Source organism: Dreissena polymorpha, unplaced genomic scaffold (assembly GCF_020536995.1).
Source record: "Dreissena polymorpha isolate Duluth1 unplaced genomic scaffold, UMN_Dpol_1.0 chrUn006, whole genome shotgun sequence".
Lineage (NCBI taxonomy): Eukaryota > Metazoa > Mollusca > Bivalvia > Myida > Dreissenidae > Dreissena > Dreissena polymorpha.
This window is the reverse complement of record NW_026273320.1, coordinates 252,359-273,174: the sequence shown is the minus strand read 5'-3', so window position 1 is coordinate 273,174 and position 20,816 is coordinate 252,359. Positions and strand designations below refer to the sequence as shown.

The 20,816-nt window shown below is 35.0% G+C and overlaps 1 protein-coding gene across 1 annotated transcript in view; it reads left to right on the top strand.

Annotated features, from left to right (window-relative positions):
* Positions 1 to 2,188: 2,188 nt before the first annotated feature.
* LOC127863354 (cubilin-like) overlaps positions 2,189 to 20,816 on the top strand; it is a 93,189-nt gene continuing 74,561 nt past the window's right edge. Inside the window, exons 1-11 of the mRNA XM_052402823.1 lie at positions 2,189 to 2,324; positions 4,300 to 4,429; positions 9,427 to 9,612; positions 10,295 to 10,420; positions 11,321 to 11,371; positions 15,973 to 16,011; positions 16,615 to 16,716; positions 17,858 to 17,961; positions 18,328 to 18,457; positions 18,751 to 18,919; positions 20,043 to 20,174. Coding sequence (XP_052258783.1) covers positions 2,212 to 2,324; positions 4,300 to 4,429; positions 9,427 to 9,612; positions 10,295 to 10,420; positions 11,321 to 11,371; positions 15,973 to 16,011; positions 16,615 to 16,716; positions 17,858 to 17,961; positions 18,328 to 18,457; positions 18,751 to 18,919; positions 20,043 to 20,174 — 1,282 coding nt within the window. The 5' untranslated portion in view covers positions 2,189 to 2,211. The remainder of the gene's footprint in view (positions 2,325 to 4,299; positions 4,430 to 9,426; positions 9,613 to 10,294; positions 10,421 to 11,320; positions 11,372 to 15,972; positions 16,012 to 16,614; positions 16,717 to 17,857; positions 17,962 to 18,327; positions 18,458 to 18,750; positions 18,920 to 20,042; positions 20,175 to 20,816) is intronic.

Sequence of the window (20,816 nt, the reverse complement as noted above, 5' to 3'; positions counted from 1 at the left end):
GATGCTTGCACATGTTATTGTATTTCAATTTCAAAGCCACAACGTCTTGTTTTTCTCGTTTCACTTTACATGACATTTCTGTGTTTTTTGTTGTTTTTTCTTCTTTTTGTTTGTTTGTATGTGTGTTTGTGATGTTGTTTATTTGTATGTGTTTGGGGCGAGGGGGGGAGGGGTATTATTTAATACTAATCTTTCATCAGAGATACCGTTAGCACCAGCTCTATGTTTACATGGTTGGTACAGTGCGCATTCTGCGTAGTAAACGTTCAATACCCCTTCGTATCAGTTTGCGACAGTATCAACCAGCTCGTGAACGAAAGCATAATTAATTGTTTTATGGACGAGTCCAACAAGTTGTCTTACACGGGGGAATCAGAACATACAGTTTGGTTGCATATTAGCTTAAGAACTACGTGCTAATATATTCCAAATTGTTGCAATTTAATAAATTCAAAAAATGAACATACGCTTAAATTCTTTCAACGGTTGAAATCTTTCTCCGTATTTTAATGCGTTAGTGCAACAATATTTGAATTTCGCGCGCGATAGACTTTTACTCCAGGGGTTAGTGGTTCGAGCCCAGTTGAGGTTTACTTTTTTCTTTATTATATTTTATTCTTTTTTTTTACTAGAGCTTTTTAGATCCAATGTTCACATTTATCAATATAAAGCATTTAATGACACATTTCAATACATGCCAACATCTGTGAAAAGGCCCCTTTAATACGTTTATAGTAGCTTTGCACGAATTGCAGGAATCAAATAAATGCTTCCATGTTTCTGGGACTCATTTATTTATTCACTCATGAAGGAGCTCTTCAGCGATTTGACTACGTCAATGCATTTACGTTTATTTATTATACAGAGGTTAATAATAAACTTTCATTACCCTGTCAAAGTCGTACAATATTCGGGTCAGTGCTATGACCGAAGATATGAACCATTATTGAAGACGTCTTCGTATAACGTGTCGGTTCAAGACTTCAAGCGTTGCAGCCACTATAACACCGCGACATCAAACGGAACTACTAATCGTACTTGGTTGCGATTGCCTCTTAACTGCGATGCACATGAATAATTAGCACATGATGGTATGAATAATCACATGTTGTAAGAAACTGAAGCAAAAACTGGCCGGGCATGCGCTTTTCAAATAAAGCAGTTTTATAAATATTATAATACGCACCGGTATGTTTCGTCACAAAGTACAAAAGTGAGAGGAAATGCTCAATCCCTGAGATTCATTAAGTGAATATGCGCATCAAAATAATAGCTAGTATAACGAGCCCATATACGGTGTTGGTAAAGTGCGGGGTGAGTCAGGCTGGTATTTGACTGGCGTTTTCTTCTGAGTCCGATGCGGAGAATTTCCCACCGTGTAATCAAATGTTATGCACACATGTCCACATTCCTGACAATAGCAGATGATGTATCGGTACTTATATATACATGTGTACACGTGTTCGAGCAAGTCAAATAAATTTAATAGAATCACTTAATTGAATATACGTGAATCCTCCGGGATGCAGATTTAAAGGGTCCTTTTCACGTTTTGGTAAATTGACAAAATAAAACAAAACAGTTTCAGATTCGCAAATTTTCGTTGAAGTTATGCTAGTGTGAGAAAAAAGTAATACTGAACATTTACCATGCTCTAAAATATCCATATATGCATCTTTTATTATTTAAAAACCGGAAATTTATCAAGCGTTGCAACGCGAAACGATTGAATAATTTGCCATCATATTTTGTGACACTACGAGGATTGCTTATATGAAGTATAAAATACACCAATAATTGTATGAGCATTTATTACGGAGTGGTTTAAGTGTAAGACTTTTACTCCAGGGGTCAGTGGTTCGAGCCGAGATGAGGGTTACTTTTTTTCTTTCTTTAATTTTATTCTTGTTTTTTTTTACTGAAGCTTTTTAGATCCAATGTTTACATTTATAAATATAAACATTTACTGACAAACTTCAATAGATTCCAAAATCTGTGAAAAGGTCCCTTTAAGGTTTATAATTGTCGCGTCGAAGATATACGACACCTCACACACGAACGAACCCGATGTCGAATTTGCATCCTGTACCCTGTCAGCATCCGGGTGCACATGGACTCTTCCAAAGATAATTCTTTCAAAGATAATTCTTGTTTCAGTTCATCGAAGCAATTGCGTTTCGGGGCTCGCAGTATCATCGGTCGTTTAACAGAATGGGCCGAGCACAGCCCTTTCATTACTGTATTTTAATTGCGTATTTATTGACACTATTTTGCGGCAAAACATCCCAGGATACACGGAATAAACGCCAAATTCAACCTGAGCTGTAAGTTTTATTGTATTTAATTTTTATTATTAATTTTAAATCATGTGTCTAAAACAAAATGGCAAACAATGTATAATATATTATGTAACCTCTTTATAGCCTTCTGTATACTGTTTACTTTATTTAAAGGTCTTGTTCACGGACAAACATCATTGAATGAATTTAATATCGCAACTGTAATGTTTGGAATACGTTTAAATAGTTTTAATTACAAGGCTTGGAGGAAATAAATACTCTGTTTATCCTGGAATAGAACCCGGGACCATCAGGTAGTGATACATGGTTTCGATTGTAAGCGTTACAAACGCTGTATTTGTTACAATTTCGTCTGGCGATTATCAAGAAATGAACGTATATATTTCTATTGTTTAATAGTGATGATATTATTTTCTGCTTGTTTAAATGAAACGGCATGCTTAAAAATGATATAATTTTTTTGCTGAACAGGTGAGTCGTGAAAAGCAATCGCGATGATGAAGTTAGAATCGGTTTATTCTTTACTGTACCGTAATTTCGCGCCAATCTGTCAAACATTTGAATCGGACTTTTAATTAAACAGTGTTCTGTTTTGCATGTTGTTTATTTAATTCTAATAATTATTAAATAATTGAAGTAGGAAGAAAATTGCTAATTGTATGAATATAATGAATGTAGACCATAAGACGACATTAAATGAACACAACACTTTGTTTCGTTAGTCTTGTGTTGAACCTTGATCAAGTAGATGGAGCTTTTTCAAGTTTTCGATTATTGTTGAAATTATGTAATATACACAATGTATTGGAACAAAGACCTATATAATATGAATTCTATAGGTCTTTGATTGGAATCATTGTATTTGTAATCCCCAGCTATGTTAATACATGTGGCTTAAGTGATAAAAATAAATAAACATCAAACAGGGTCAGGGACATATACAAACAGGTCCCTGCATCAAATTTGAACATTGTAATTTATTTTTTGAATAATTAAACGCAATAATTTCAAGAAAAAAAGGTGAATACACAATTGACATTGTCCCTGATTTCAAGCTGGGAATTTTGAGAGCAGATACTATTGATCTTGGTTGCTTTATTACCAAAATGCAGTTAATTGATATTACAAATGATGCAACAATATACACGTTATAAGTTGATTTCAGATTGCAATAATATGCTATTTTATAATATTAAATAAAGAAAGATTCTATGAAAACTATTCCATTCTATGAATAAGTCCCCTTGAATTGTATTATGTGTTATTTCTAGGTAGAAGGAAAAATATTCTGCTCATTTAAGTAGTTTGTGAAATTTTCAAAATATTCTGACTGATAATTCCATCTAGGATTTTGTTTTTGTGTGCATCCCTACCAGCTAGTGTTTTTTGGTCAAATTTGGGGCCAAAATTCAGTGCCATTTGCAATATCAACAAGTATGGCTTGTTTTTAGTCTCATTTATAAGACGCGCAAAGAATTTAGAGATACTTTTTATATGGGCTAAATTCTTTGGAAATATTTCCAAATATTACCCATATAAAAAGTAGCTTAATATTTAAGAGCGTCAAAAATTTGGACTAGGCTTGTTTTAATATATTTAGTATATACATTAAGTATACTTAAGAGTACCTGTGGTACATGTAAGTTTTACCTGAGCCGACAATTACCAATCGAGGACAAGTATTCATATTTTCCCAAATGATTTCCTAAATTCCCTGTATGGGACATGCATCCACAAATAAATAAATCAATCGACAAATATTTACCTAAAGTCTTTGAATTCACACGATTTTAAATGAAATTATACGTTTATTAACTTTACTTGGTTAACTTATTTGCACAAATATTATATGCAAATAGATCTGATGTAAATCCATTCTATTAATGCGCATATGATAAAAAAAAATTATTTTATGACTATGGTAATCAGTCCATGATTTTTGTGTGTGCACAGTTAATAAAGTGCAATTTTGCTATAATTGATATATGTAATATTTCAGTCCAAGGATCTTGACACAGAATGGACACCTTGTGTTCCAGACTGGAACCAACCATAACATCACATTGCGGGCCACCAATGGAGGCTATATCAACATCAACGATGACAATTTAGCAGTTATAACACAGACAGTATGTTTTATGTTCTCATTAACAATAATTGCATATTTTTCAAGCGTCTCATATATGATTGCATAGCGTTTAACACTGTCATAGCAAGCAAGGACAGAGAGAGCATTGTACTTCTGGTAAAAAGTGCAATGACCTAATTTCAAAAAGCTCATATGAGAAGTATAATTGTAATAGGTTGAAATTACAATAAAAATGTTCTATGCAAAAGCCAATGTTTTCTGCTTAAAAAGGAGTAAACATTTTAGTAATATGAACTTAAAAAAATATTTAAAAATACATTTAGCATGGATAAGCCTGACACTTGTAGACTTTTTTATTGTGCATATAAAAGAATAAAGCATGAGGTGCATACATTCATGTGATAATCATTAAGGACAAATTAATAGACATTAGTTTTTATGCACAAATTATGTGCAAACATGTGTCTTCTTACGGCACAGACTTTATAAGCTATAACATTAATAGTAAGTGCATGTAATTTAAGATATCATAGTCATGTACAACTGACTAGTAAATGCAGAACCCAATGATACATAATAATAGGTTATCAAATGAACGTACATAGTATACTCTTTTCAGTTTAACACAAAAAGAAAACGAGTAAAATACAGACAGACAGCTGACTGCATTTTTTTAATTATATGTTAGCATAGATGGTGACTGGTGAGTGCATATCATATAGGTTGTTACACACATAGTGTGTTTGTTTTTAATTGAAGCTTTCAATATGAGTCATAATACTAGTAAGTAAATATGTGAAAAAAAAATTGGAAGACATTAAATGTCTACCACACCAGTTGTCACATACACATAGTGTGTAGATCACAGCAGAAATCACACACACAGTTAATGTATACCACTCCAGATATAAGACTGACATTACGTGTATATAACATGGATATCACACTTAAAGTGATTTTATAGGCCTTTCCCAAAACTAGGTTTTCTCCCTTGGAAATTACCTCTCTTTATTGAAAACAAGTACCGGTAACTACCACAGTTCATATTCAACTTCTTAATACTTTTTCTCAGCCAATCGTTTTAAGCACGTTACTCTTGAGGCTGTAAAACCCATTGAGCTTAACTTTTGACAACATAACCTCTGATTTAATTTTTATACGTCCGTTTAAAAAAAAACGGGACGTATTATAGTTTCACCTTGGCGGCGGCCGGCGTCCACAGCAGTTTCCGCTCTCTAATTCAAAAAGTTTTTATCCGATCTTCACCAAACTTGGTCAGAAGTTGTATCTAGACAATATCTAGGTCAAGTTTGAATATGGGTCATGATGGGTCAAAAACTAGGTTACAGGGTCACTTAGTGCATTTCAAGCATTTAGCATGGTGTCCGCTCTTTAATTAAAGTAGTTTTCATCCAATCTTCACCAAGCTTGGTCAGAAGTTGTATCTAGACAATATTTAGGTCAAGTTCGAATATGGGTCATTCCGGGTCAAAAACTAGGTCACAGGGTCACTTAAACCATTTCAAGCATTTCGCATGGTGTCCGCTCTCTAATTGAAGTAGTTTTAATCCGATCTTCACCAAATTTGTTCAGAAATTGTGTCTAGACAATATCTACATGTAGGTCAAGTTCAAATATGGGTCATGCCAGGTTAAAAACTAGGTCACGAGGTCACTTAGTGCATTTCAAGCATTTAGCAATGTGTCCGCTCTCTAATTGAAGTAGTTTTCATCAGATCTTTACCATCTTTGGTCAGAAGTTGTGTCTAGATGATATGTAGGTCAAGTTCAAATATGGGTCATGGTAAAGTTATCAAGTTGTCCAAAGCCTTAAAACGGGCGTATCTTGTGACAGTTTGGCACTCTTGTTTAAAATAATTTGACTTGTATTATAAAATGAAATTAAATACAAAAAGTCAATTTTTAACAATATTTAGTCTTCAATGTGATTGTTAACAAGTATATAAAAAATACGAGGGAAGCTAACTTGCAAGTATACCTGCTAACCATAAGCCCGACAGCCTTGGCATGGTGAAATATTATATGGGCTACTAGCATTTGTGATTGTAAAAGAAATATAGGGCTGTCCAATCTTGGCAGCATTGTGACAATTAGTCATTTTGTTCTCTATTACGTACCTAACGATTTTAATAATGTTAAAATGCATGGAGGATTTAACCAATACTTTCATAGCTGGAAAACCAAAACTTTCATAGCTGGATAACCAAAACTTTCATAGCTGGAGAATTTTGATGTGGCGTTTATGATAAAGTAAGTTTCTTGGCCGAAACTTTTTTTTCAGGTTTATGGCCCTTTGTTATTTTTTTAATTTAGGTATATACTTTTTGTGGTCTAGCTTTTTTGTCTGAAGTCCTCTCAATTTGACATCTGTTTCTGTGATATATCTAGGTGTCTTTTTATTTTGGAGCTTTAAATGAGTAATTGTAAAAACAAAACAAATCACATCATGTATGCTATTTTTCAGTTTTATGGAAAAGATGTAAAGTAAATTTATTGTATTAACCCTTTCCAACTCAGAAGCAAAGTGAACATGGCCACGGTATGTGCAGACAGCATAAAACCAGAACAGCCTGGGAGTAGCTTGCAGTCGGTTCAGGTTTTATGCTGTTTGCTACTCATCAGTATCTTAGGGTTGGAAATAAAGCCTTTCAAACTTGAATACAGTAAGAACGGTTTTCAATTAAATTTAACTTTCTAAGGGACAATAAATGCATGAAAGTACATATCTAAGGGGTAAAGGGTTAACTGATATTTGTGTACAAAGAAAAATTAAAATGAATTGTACATTTGTTTCTTCTAAAAAATTCTGATGTTATAAATCATTGATCAATTCATAGATCATTGATCTTTAATAGCGAACATTGAAGACATTTAGATTTAAATTTAAATGGTTGTTAATTTTTTTATAGTTGACCCATGTCCTCCTCTGTTAGCACTTAAGTGTAGAAAAGTCAGAGATTGTGAGGAGTGTAGATAATTTCTCATTCAACCATTTTACCAGCATCATGCTGAATATGGTCTTATGCCTTATGCGTCCAGCGTAGTTCCAGACCAGCCTGTGCAGTCACGCAGAATGGTCAGGAGGTTGGCTGTCCACTTATGAGACCAGGAGACCATGCATGACTTAATAGTGAACAGCAAAGCTCCTGACCAGACTGCGCATGTGTAGGCAAGTCTGGAGCTGTACTTGCCGCATGTTGCAAATAACCTATTTTCACATGACGCGGGTCTTAAAAAAATGTGTTAGCTGATCATTGTCGCAACTGTTATGTTAAATGTCTTCGTTTCATATACCTAGACAAATATTTGGCATTTTATCAAGCTTCAGACAATAAGTAAAACAAATGCAAGATATATTCTTTGTGTTCTGTGTATTGTGATGGTTGCATTTTACATAAGATTGTATATGAAATCTGACAGATTCCTATACAGCAAAGTTATGCTATCTAGAATACTTTACCAACTGGTACAGGACTAAGATAAGACCAGTATGGGGTTAGGTGGTTAATTAATTTTATCCTTTGACAATTAATTGAATGAATTGCTAATCATCCATGGTGGGGTAGTGTGTCTAGATTGTAATTTGTTTATCTCTGATTTGCATCTCAAATGCTTCAACTGACAATGTTATCATGTATAGTGTACATGTACATGGGCATTGCATTATTGTTATTATCTTCTTTGCGCGACCTGTTTAAGCAAACCATTTTAGATAAAAATACACATGTGGAAATGGTTTTTAAGGCACGTGCGTTAAGTGTTGTCCCATATTAGCCTGTGCAGACCGCACAGCAGACATGATAATATAATATTATTTAAGTTACTCTCAAATGAGTTTAAGTTTGAAATTATTGGCTTGAGTATAGTGAACTCTGTCAGCATATATTACATTCCTTTATTGTTTCATTGATGTTTGATAAGCTGTATAATGTATTTCGAAGGTATTTCAATTTATGTTCAAAAACGTATGTACACATTATAACAGTATTGTAATGTATTTGTTCATAAATGTGAGTGTCAGGTTATTACTTGTGTGCTATATTTTGGTTTTGGTTTTAGTGGAGTTTTCTTCAACGTGTTCAACAGTATTTAAGTCATTTATTGGGCGTGAGTTAGCCACCTTACACTGTTACCTGGTTTTACCAGTTCGAGTGCACATACTTACGCCCTCCCCAACTTCTCACTGCCCTACTTGAATCAGAGGTAGACGGAGAATAGTCGTAGAAAGGATTTCACGACCAATCCCCTTACAAGTTAATAAAGGGTTTGTTTTTTAAGCTGTAAGTATAAAAAGTGGGTGCTATCTCGAAGATTAAACTCTTTCCACTTCCAGTGGGTGAACAAAAAAGTACATCACGTCCGTCTAAATATGCTTCAATAACTTCCTTTTGATTTGGTCTCATCTCTGAATAATTTAATTGTTCTAACGACCTATGAATCACACTGTCAATTTTCTTAAAATAAAAACAATATTCTACTGTCAAAATATTGTAAAACAGAAAGGAATGTTAAAACTATGTTCCATATTTTCTTGTGATAAGAAATGTTCAGTTAAAAAATATGAGAGCTCAAACTCAGGATCTTTGGATTTGTATTCTAGCATTCTGCCAATTGAGTAAGCCATACCGACTGCCATACTTTACAAACAGAACAAATTTAATTGATCAGTTAGTTTAAACCTATTTATTTAAGCTCGGTTGCATCGAAAGCCTCAGGCTTATTGAAATGCTCTCGAGTCCGTTTCCTGGGCCTAGAACCACTGGTGTCTTTGGGGGAGATCTAAAGAAATCTCCCATAGTGGGGATCGAACCCATGATTTCCCGGTTGCTATGCTGATTACTAGTAGTTGCCACTTCAATAAAAAATCAATTGACCATTGAGCAATTTACATCTTAGTGGGCATTAATATAACATTGCTGCATTATCCAATCAATTTTCTGCAAATCATGGGATAACACAACCTTAGACAAGCAGCAATTGCTAGTGGTCAATCTTTTATGTTATTGGTCTATTTCAGGTGAAGGACAACAAGCTTGCTATCGAGCAGTTGAAGAGTGGTTCTGGTCCAGGTTCCAGTGGATCGACCAGTGTGGAGTCCAGACTGCAGAACCTCCAGAGTCAGCTGAGCAACCTGCAGCCCACAGGCCAGGTCCAAACCCAGCTACTACAGCTGAGCCATAACATAGAGCTGCTCAGAGTTACGGTGAGTGGCTTCACAGCGGAACGCTTGTTGAAGATAATCCCCTGTTTTCAATCCAATCTTCTTTATCATTTCAAACATAATTTTACAATCCAATTATTAAAAAATAAACAGATGTGATACACTAAAATGATTTATGTCAATAATAATGTGTTATTCAAATCTTAAAATGGCAAAGTTTAAAACTTGTATATGAAAATAGATCAAAGTTGAAACTGCAGTTTGAACTAATAGCAAAAGTTTTGACTTCATCATCTCAAAATAAGAGAAAATCAAAATCTGCATACACCATGATACATGAGAAATTATTTGCTTATATTGAATCACCATCATTATTGCTTGGATTGAAAATCTCTGAGAGCATCTGAATAAATTACCAATAGTTTGTTTGTTATCCCCCGCCATCCGCGGAGGGATATTGTTTTGGCGTTGTCCTTCAGTACGTCTGTCCGGAGCCATATCTTGGAAGTGCTTTTGCGGATTTCATTGAAACTTGGTATGAGTATATATATGGATAAGGGGATGATGCACGCCAAATGGCATTGTACACCATCTGTTAATAACAGAGTTATGGCCCTTTGTATCTTGAAAAAATGCTTTTTTGAGTGTCAAATATAACATTTTTGTGTCCAGAAGCATATTGGCGGGGGATATCAATTCAACGAATTTGCTTGTTACTTTTCAGTTGCCAACCAATGTTGCTGCACGCCTGTCTCAGATCGAGGCCACTCTGACCGGTCTGCAGTCCCCTGGGCAGATCTCATCCCTCATTAGTGCTCTCACAGCACGAGTGGCAACTTTAGAAAGCCAGGTAACTCTTTAGAAAGCCAGGTAACGCCTCAGAAAGCCAGGTAATGCTTTAGAAAGCCAGGTAACTCTTTAGCAAGCCAGGTAACGCTTCAGAAAGCCAGGTAATGCTTTAGAAAGCCATATCATGCTTTAGAAAGCCAGGTAATGCTTTTGAAAGCCAGGTAATGCTTAAGAAAGACAGGTAAATTTTTAGAAAGCCAGGTAATGCTTTAGAAAGCCATATAACTCTTTAGAAAGCCAGGTAATGCTTTAGAAAGCCAGGTAATGCTTAAGAAAGCCAGGTAATGCTTTAGTAAGCCAGGTAACGCTTTAGAAAGTTGGTAAGGCTTTAGAAAGCCAGGTTGCAATTACTGTCATTGATATCTAGGATACTGTAAGAGCCAAAAGTGTTGTCCCTGCTTAGCTTTTGCTTACTGCACAGGCTAATCTAGGAGGACACTTTTTGCATATAACATGTAAATATGTACTGAACAATGTTTGAATAGCACATGTTCATAAAAGTTCTGATTGTTATTTCAATTAAATGAGTATTTTATTTTGTAGTATTCCTAAAAATTATTATATATTTTATCTGTACCTATTATTATTCTTGAAAATAAACAATTAAATTAAAGACAAAATATGTTTTTTCTCATTTTGGGATTTGTAAGCATTCTTTAAGGGTTTGAACCATTATGTCAGTAGATTATCAGTTATTCAGGATAAGATTTAAAATTTGGATGAAATTGTGTATTAACATACATGTATTAACTAGTTAGTTCTGTATAAACGATTTTGTAGCAAATGGCATAGCTCTCATTTAAGTGCGGATTTTTAGGATCAACTTACAAATATATATGATGACTGTATGTCCTCCTAAATAAAAGACATTGATTATTTTCAATTGTGATTATATACTCAGGGGAGTGAATCCAGTAGCTCTTCAAGAAGGATACAGCAACTTACTGGCCGGGTAAAACATTTTCTTACTGTGTTTGACCATTTGCCTTGCTCCATCCCTTACTTTTTGAATGCTTAACCCTTTCCTACTCATATGCGCATATTCACCCTTTTTTGCAGTTCCTTAGAAACTTAAATTAAATAAATGACCTGTAGATTGCAGGTTTTAAAGCTTACTTTTCAACTTTAAGATACTGATAAGCAGCAAACAGCATCAAACAAAAACAGTCTGTATGTTAATCATGTTACTTTTAGGCTGTTCTTGTTTTATGCCAGTTGCATGCATCAATTTTCACTTTTATTCTGAGTGAGAATTTGTATACCCCCGCGAGAGATGGCGTTGTCTGTCCGTCAGTCCTTCCATCTTTGTGTGTCACAAATTTTTTATTTTTTTTTGCGAGGGATATCAATTCAACAAATTTGCTTGTTATTTTAATTTTAATTGCATAGAATGTTTTGTGTTTAAGTGAATAATATACTCAGTGCTTTCATTTCTGCTATAAAATGAACACACAGGCAAATGTTTGTCCTTCCTTTCATCCCACACCTACCTGTTTTATTAGTCCCCTACCAGTTTCACCGGAGGGGACTTATGGTTTGTGCTCCATCCGTCTGTCCGTCCGTCACACTTTTCTGGATCCTGCGATAACTTTAAAAGTTCTTAATATTTTTTCATGAACTTGGAACATGGATAGATGGCAATATGGACATTATGCACGTCATTTCATTTTGTTCCTACGTCAAAAATTCTGGTTGCTATGGCAACAAATAGACTAGAAACACTGCTGAAAATGGTGGTTTTCTGGATCCTGCGATAACTTTAAAAGTTCTTAATATTTTTTCATGAAACTTGGAACATTAATAGATGGCAATATGGACATTATGCACATCATTTCATTTTGTTCCTACGTCAAAAATTCTGGTTGCTATGGCAACAAATAGACTAGAAACACTGCTGAAAATGGTGGTTTTCTGGATCCTGCGATAACTTTAAAAGTTCTTAATATTTTTTCATGAAACTTGGAACATTAATAGATGGCAATATGGACATTATGCAGGTCATTTCATTTTGTTCCTACGTCAAAAAATCTGGTTGCTATGGCAACAAATTAAAAAAATATTCTGACAATGGTGGAATTTCTGACAATGGTGGAGCCGGTAGGGGACTTTTATTGCTTGGCAATAGTCTTGTTATAACTGTTATAAATTTCACAAAATGGTAAAGGGCTAGGATATGGGTGGATTGGATATGGTAATCAGCTGCAGCTCTCTAAGTATTTTAGTGTATGGAATTGGTATTGGACATAACAGTTAAATCCATGTAACCAGGAAATACCCATAACAATTAATTTTTTGTGACGACCAAATTAAGTCAAGGTAAAAAAAGATCTACACTCTAAGGCACTTCTAACACAGCTAACACAATTCTTATGTATTTTATAATTTTTGATTTTCTGTCATGGATTTCATCTAAATTCTGAAAACAAAAATATATTTTTTTATTATCATATTTCATAGAAATTAGCGAGAAAGAAAGTGTGAAAAGTGAGAAAGTGAGAAAGAAAGAAAGGAAACACCAAAGTTTGTATTGCAATAGTTTGTATTTGAAGCCAACATTTTGATTGTTGTCAATCTTCTTGCAATAACATCAATTTTGTGTCATTTTACGGATAATTTGATATCATAGATGACTTCGCGATTTGGCAATTGGTGTCAGCATGAAATATACTATTAACCCTCAGGTGGGCAACCTTAGGAAATACTGTTCTCTTGTTTTAAGTTTGTATTCAATAATGTGTACAACAACAGTAAATTTAAAACTGATCTTACTTATTAATAAAGTGATAACAAAAGAAAGAAAAAGATATTCTTGAGATGAATGATGATTTACAAACAAAGATAAGACTTTACTTGAGATGTCTCCAGTCAATGACCTCAGTTCGGTCCCTGACCTCAGGACTTGATGAATATGTGTCTTGTTCTGAGAAAACGGGGCTTAATGCATGTGCATAAAGCAGTCCGCACAGGCTAATCAGGGACGACACTTTCCGTTTTAATGGCATTTTTTGTTTAAAGGAAGTCCCTTTTTACCGAAAATCTAGTTTAAGCTGAAAGTGTCGTCCCTGATTAGCCTGTGTGGACTGCACAGGCTAATCTGGGACGACACTTTACGCACATGCAATATGCCCAGTTTTCTCAGAACAAGACACATATGTTCATAAATAAATATGTTTAACATTTTCATTTAATGTTCCAATTTTTGACATGAATGAGCAATAAAAGCATGCGTCTGTCTCATAATTGTACGGTCTGGATAATAAATGTATGCAAATTATCTGTCAGTAATCTATAAAGAAGGCTTTTAAAGAAAAATGATACCTATTAAAGTGAATTTAATGTGTGTGTGCAGGATTGCTATAAAGGGTTGTTGTCACGTGAGTTTTTTACGACAGTTAAAAAAAACAACTGTATACGCAATGTGAGGTAATCATATATGTGTTTATAGCTCTATCATTATCTAGCTTTGTTGCACTTATGGTTGAATTACCTTTATTGCGAAACTTGCTCTGAAGTTTTGTCCCCACAATATCTCAGCTGAGTTCTAAACTTTTTCCAGTCTGTTGAAAAAAGGTGGCGCCCAGGCAGCAGGGCACATTTTATTGTTTAGCTTTAGTGAAAACTTGTGAACACTGAAGAAGTAATCTTTTCTGCCCAAACATCATGAAACTTGTTCAAATTGTTTGTTCTAATTATATTTCATGTTCTATGCTGGTTCCATTCTGTTAAAAAACATGGCTCCAGGGGGCAAGGCAGGTTACCTTCTAACTTGTTAACACAGTAGAAGTCACAGTTTTTCCCTTGTTGTGATAAAGCTTGCTTGAGTCCAATGAAAAACATGGTCACCAGGTGTTGGGACAGTTTCTGTTTATGGCTTTAGCGATACCTTGTAAACAATTTAGAAATCTAACTTTATGTCCAATTAGCATGAAACTTGCTCTAAACATTTGTTCATATGATATACATGTATTGGCTTTGTTCTGAAATGGTTCTAGTCTGTTGAAAAAAAAACACTGTGGTTTGGGTGGGATGGGGCTTATTGTCCTTATTGTCAACCTTGTTTTAAGTAACGGTGGAGTAGAGTCAGATCTCTGCTGAACCATTGTGAGACTCAGAACATACGTTCTAATGACATCTGGGCTGAGTTCAAAAATAGGTCTGGTCAGTTGAAAAAATGGCTGCTAGGGGAAAGAGGAATTTCCATGTTTGGTGTTATATAAGAGATGCAACAGAATACTAAAAATTACCTGGCTAGCCTATTTTAGTAACTGGTTATTAACTGGTTAATTAACCGGTTATTTGTCCCCTACTGGTGAAACCGTAGGGGACTTATGGTTTGCGCTCTGTGTGTCAGTCTGTCAGTTTGTCTGTCAGTCTGTCAGTTTGTCACACTTTTCTGGATCCTGCGATAACTTTAAAAGTTCTTCATATTTTTTCATGAAACTTATGTCAAAAATTGTGGTTGCAACAAATATAAAAAAATATAAAAAAATGTAAAAAAAAATTGTTTACTGACAATGGTGGAGTTTCACTGGGGACAATTTTGCTTGGCAATCTCTTGTTATATTTAACATTCTCCTCTGATAAAGAATGTGGATAAGAAATCAACAAAACACATTTTAAATTATTATTTTAATATTGATGGAGCCCCTTATGTGGCACATTTATGGGACTGTTTATAGTATGCAATAAACATGCAGTATAATATTGGAAAAAGTAACATAAGTTAACACCAATGCAAGCTTTAAAGCACTAAAGTGACCTCCAAGTCAGCCGACAAAGAGATATGGAACCTCTGTCTTCTTTTTCTTGGTTTAGCCATATGTTTTAGAGTTGGACATGAAAAGACCACAAGGCCTCAATTATGGTTAGAATTTCCTCATTGATGTATGTTTGTCTAATTTAGAAAGGAAGCTATAACAGTGAAATCAGAGTTCAGAAACAGGATCCAAGGGAGACTACTTACTAATACATGTATCAAACTTAGTACATGAACAGTTTTCTCTCTTAAAATAGGTTGCTACTATTCATCATCCCTGTAAGTTTAACTCTTACAGTGCTGGAACCGAATTTTGAAAGCCTTTGCAAACAGTTTGGATCCAGATGAGACGCCACAGAGCGTGGCGTCTCATCAGGATCCAAACTGTTTGCTATTCTGATAGTATTCTTTGAAAAAAATCGAAGAAAATGCTAATATTTGAAATTCAGCAGACGGCATTTTTAGCAGACGACAAATATCCCAGCATGCAAAGGGTTAAGAAAGGTTACAGGTAGGGTAATTCATCCCTTCCACTGCTTGAAACTCATTTTAACCCTTTGCCACTCAGATACAAATTCAGATGTGTTTGTAGTCCCTTGGAAAAACAAACTTCATTTGAGTCCTTTGTCTCTAGATTCAAGTTTTAAAGGCTTCATTTCTAACTCTATGATACTGATGAGCAGCAAGCAACATAAAACCTGAACAGCTTGGGAGTTTATCGCAGGCTGTTCTGGTGATAGCGCACAGCCATTTTCAATTTGATTGACATTTATTTTCAACTGGTTCTTCTCTTGCAGGTGAGACAGCTGAAAACACAAGTTGAGACCCTTCAGCAGGTACATAGATAAACATAAATAAAAATCATGAACATTTGAATGATGAGATACAAAAACAATTCAGCAGCGTTGTGGGAAAATTGGGTGTAAGGCATTTGCGTTAAGTGTTGTCTCAGATTAGCCTGTTCAGACTGCACAGGCTAATCAAGGAAACAATTTTAGCTTCAACTTCCTTTTGAAGAAAAATACAAAAAAAGCAGAAAGTGTTTTCTATGATTAGCCTGTGCAGAGCACATGGAAATCTTTGAAGACCTTTTACCTACATGCATCAAGCCAGGATTTCCCAGGGGCGTAGTTCAAAGAATGAATTTTCTTTAATTGGCAAGAATGGGATGGGTTGGGGTTGCAAATGTGTTAGTCCAAAATGCTGAATTGGTTGTTGTTGTTGTTTTAATAAATGTATGGAAACATATATATTTAAGATAAATTAACATTTTTTTTAATGATATATATTTTTAACACTTAAATGGGGAAATGTTTGTCTGGCAATTAAACATAGTCCTTAGACCTGAGGCACTAGCTATTGATGTTAAGAACAGCCGTGTGTAAGCTTGTAATGAGACAATAATGCTTTATTTTGATCGGTGACTTATTCATTTCCAGCTTCTTACAACCAATGAATGTAACAGTAACCCATGCACTAATGGCGGAACATGCGTGGACACGTACAATGGATACTTCTGTCGCTGTCCCTCTAACTTCCAGGTAAGGGAGGTTGTACTTTAACAATCATGCTCTGTAATCTTAATTGAACACTGTGTCCCAATGTATTAAAATTATATGAAACATAATTTAACAGAAGTTACAAATTGTGAAAAATCAACAAAGAGATTTTTTTTTTGTTATTTAAAGATTAGTACATTGAATTGACGCTTTTTTGTTTATTTTTTATTTTATCATTTTATCTGCATTGTTTTTGCATTGCTTTAGTCTTTTTGTTGTTAAAGAAGCTTACAAATCTGTTAAAAGTGAATTTTGAATTTAAGATTTTTAAGTGTGTCTACAGTGCCTGTTTTATGCAGTATTACCGGCCTTTTCCTGGATTAGTTTAGGAAGTGGGCGGAGACCGGACATTGGCAATTTTTGTATTGTGTTATTATTTGAATGTGTCCTTTATTAATTTCTACACAACTTCAACAATCTATCAATCACAAAAATATGATGTTTGGAAATTCATGGGAAATTCATGCAAAGGTTTGCCCCAACTTTGGGTAATTTATACACATGTGTACTTCTAAAAGGGAATGTCAAGCACATGGGTACCCCTGATTTGGAATGTCAAGCACATTGGTGCCCCTGATTTGGAAAGTCAGGCACATGGGTACCATTGATTTGGAAAGTGAGGTACATTGGTACCCCTGATTTGGAAAGTCAGGCACATTGGTACCCCTGATTTGGAAAGTCAGGCACATGGGTACCATTGATTTGGAAAGTGAGGTACATGGTACTCCTGATTTGGAAAGTCAGGCACATTGGTACCATTGATTTGGAAAGTGAGGTACATGGTACTCCTGATTTGGAAAGTCAGGCACATTGGTACCCCTGATTTGGAAAGTCAGGTACATTGGTACCCCTGATTTGAAAAGTCAGGCACAGGAGCCCTGCCTGCATTACATAGTGTACTTTTAAACCGTTTTAATTTAGCTTTTTTCACCACAAGGGCTTATGAACACAATCTCAAGTCTGTTTCCCTTTGATGAACCATTACTTAGTGCCTTTGAAAGATGTTATGAACCCTGCCAGATTGCAGATTGAGCCTGGGACCTTTTGATTGCATGGCAGGCACCATGGCCATTACAATATTGCAACCGTGTAGAATATGTAATTACTTAATTTTTGTTTCCAGGGTCCTAACTGCAATGAAGATGTTAATGAGTGTGTAACTTATGCAGGCACTGACCTTGGATGTCAAAATGGAGCTACTTGTGTGAATACATTTGGAGGTTTCACGTAAGTCATTTACGTAGGCATTTACAGTGTCTGTGATCATGTGGTATATGGATCAACATTAAAATGAGCATTTATAATAGATAACTCATGTAAGCATTGTATTCTAATTGCTGTGATACTTTTAAGAATATTTTTATTTTGTGCATTTATATATTTTCTCGTTTCATTGAATAAAATACAATTCAAATTCCATGTTTTGAGACTTTTTGAATTTTGATTTATATGAAGTGTGAAGTCCTTTTAAGTGGTATAATATATACTAACATTATGTTTAATTTGATATTAATAGGCAAATCCTATAAATTAACTCTTTAATTAAATGCTTAAGTGATCACTTCTATCTTAAATGGATTATCCCCACTTCAGGTGTCAATGTACGGCAAACTATTATGGTATACGGTGCACTGAGACCCATGATGACTGTACTGGCGCCTCAAACGCACAACTCTGTGGCCATGGAACGTGTGTCAACCTCCAGCGAGTGCAACCTGGAACGGTAACTATAAGCTGTGACCATATCTTGCAATAAACAACAGTAAGCCAGAAATTATTTCTTAATCTGCAGAAGATTTTAGGTCACTTAAGTTTGAATGACTATATTTGTTGAAAATTTATAAAAGTAATAAAGGGTATAGAATGGCGAAAAATACCTGTCTCAGCATGGACGTCGCCAACTTGACTATCTCGTTATTCCCCCCTCAGATTATGGCTGGATAGGGGTTAATTATAATATTACTTCACCTGCATAAGTCATAAATGGATTCTTATGACAAAGGTCCGTTTTTACAGCCAAAGTACACCTGTATATGTGAGGATGGCTGGACAAAGGCCGGTTCTGACCCGGCCTGCACAGTGGATGTGAATGAGTGTGCTGGGAGCCGTTATCCGTGTTCCTCAGACCCATTGGTTCCCTGCATTAACCTGCCTGGTTCCTTCATGTGTGGACAGTGCCCCACAGGTTTGTAATCCATTGTAATGAAGGGTTAAATGGGTCTTATTCATAGAATTTAAAAATGACATTTTTCTAACTTTTTTTCACTGATACCAAAATATTAAAGAAATCTCTGTTCTTCACAGAGCAGATGACACTAATGGTGCAAAACAGAATGGCAAAACAGTTTTGTATATGAATAATGATCATTTAATTATACAGCTTTACATACTCGAAACAATTGAGCAATTTGGAATGTTTCTGTTGTTTTCTAGCTGAGTGATGATGTCATAAGCATATGAAACCAAAGGACACTGGTTTGACCCCTATAGGGACATGCAATTATCTTTTAAATTCTCTTATCTAATTATGTTATTGTTTTTATCTGGGAGCTCTTTAGTTTAAATATTTAAATATAAAGACTTGAAGCAATTAATGAATCACTAAAAAAAAATGCCCAAATCGGTGACCCAGTCTCTTTACTCTAGAAGTACCTACTCTTCACATGAAACAATTGCCTGTAAGTAAAAGGGTGATGAATACAAAACATAATTCATAATTATATAGAGTAACTATGTTTGTCAGTTGATTGTCAGTTGGTCAGTCTGAATAAAATGATAAAAGTTTGTGTAGGGAAGTACTTCCACAGTTCTTAAGTGAAAACATTGAGACATGTAATTTGTCATGACCATGAGGTGTAGATTTCCAATGACCCTCACATTCCTAAGCTATTTGCACTTAAATGTATCTGGATAAAAGAGACTCATTGTAGGACCATGTTTCACTGACATCTGACAATCAATTAAGGTCCAAACAATTAATTTTCATATATTAGTGTGGAAGAAGTACTTCATCATTTAATCTATGATACCTAGATTTTCACTGTGGTTTGGCATGCTGTGAGTGTAAAGTTTAATTGACATATTCCCTATTCTAATTTGAATGTATGATATAAAGGGTATTTATTTTTACCTCGTTTGAAAGCCTCTATTTTGGCCAAATATTGTAGTTTAAAATTAGACAAACAAAATATAACATGCTTACCTGTTGGAAACCAAGAATCTAGGCAACCCTGATTTTTACTTTCACCAATTCAGGGTTTGCATACTTTTTCTTATTTCAATCACTGTTATTTTATTAATGATTTAAGGTTACCAAGGAAATGGGTTCACTTGTATGGATGTGAACGAGTGTGAGGTGAACAATGGTGGCTGTTCCCTGTCTCCCATGGTGCAGTGTATTAACACTGTGGGCTCGAGATCCTGCGGTCCCTGTCCTTCAGGTGAGGTCAAGGTCATTGAAGGTTGTTGATGATGCCTGATTAATCTGTTGTTTTTGTATTTTGGTATTTACTCTGAAGGAATGATGCGTTTATTTGAGTATGAACATGAAACTTTTGAATCTTTTTTACATGTATAAAACCTTAGTCATACCATTTGAAGGATTTTCATAGAAACTTTTGACTCAAATGATGAATTCATGTAGGGGATACAAGGCTTACATAAGTCTGCTACATCTCCTGTCTGCCTTTTGAATGATTTTCATGAAACTGCAAAAATTGTAGGTTATTAAGGCAGTAACTTGTTTAAAGAATTTACATTTTGAAAAAACCCAGTGGCAGATCTTGTTGAATGTTCTTATACAGCTTTTATACTAGTATTACTAGGAATAGATGTATGTTGTGTGAACATGTCATAGTATTACTAGGAATAGATGTATGTTGTGTGAACATGTCATAGTATTACTAGGAATAGATGTATGTTGTGTGAACATGTCATACATGTGAGTCTACCTCTGTGAAAAGGGTGTTTAATGCATGAGCGTAAAGTGTTGTCCAAGCTTAGCCTGTTCAGTCCACACAGGCTTATCAGTATTGTCCCTGATAAGCCAGTGCAGACAGCACAGGCTAATCTAGGACAACATT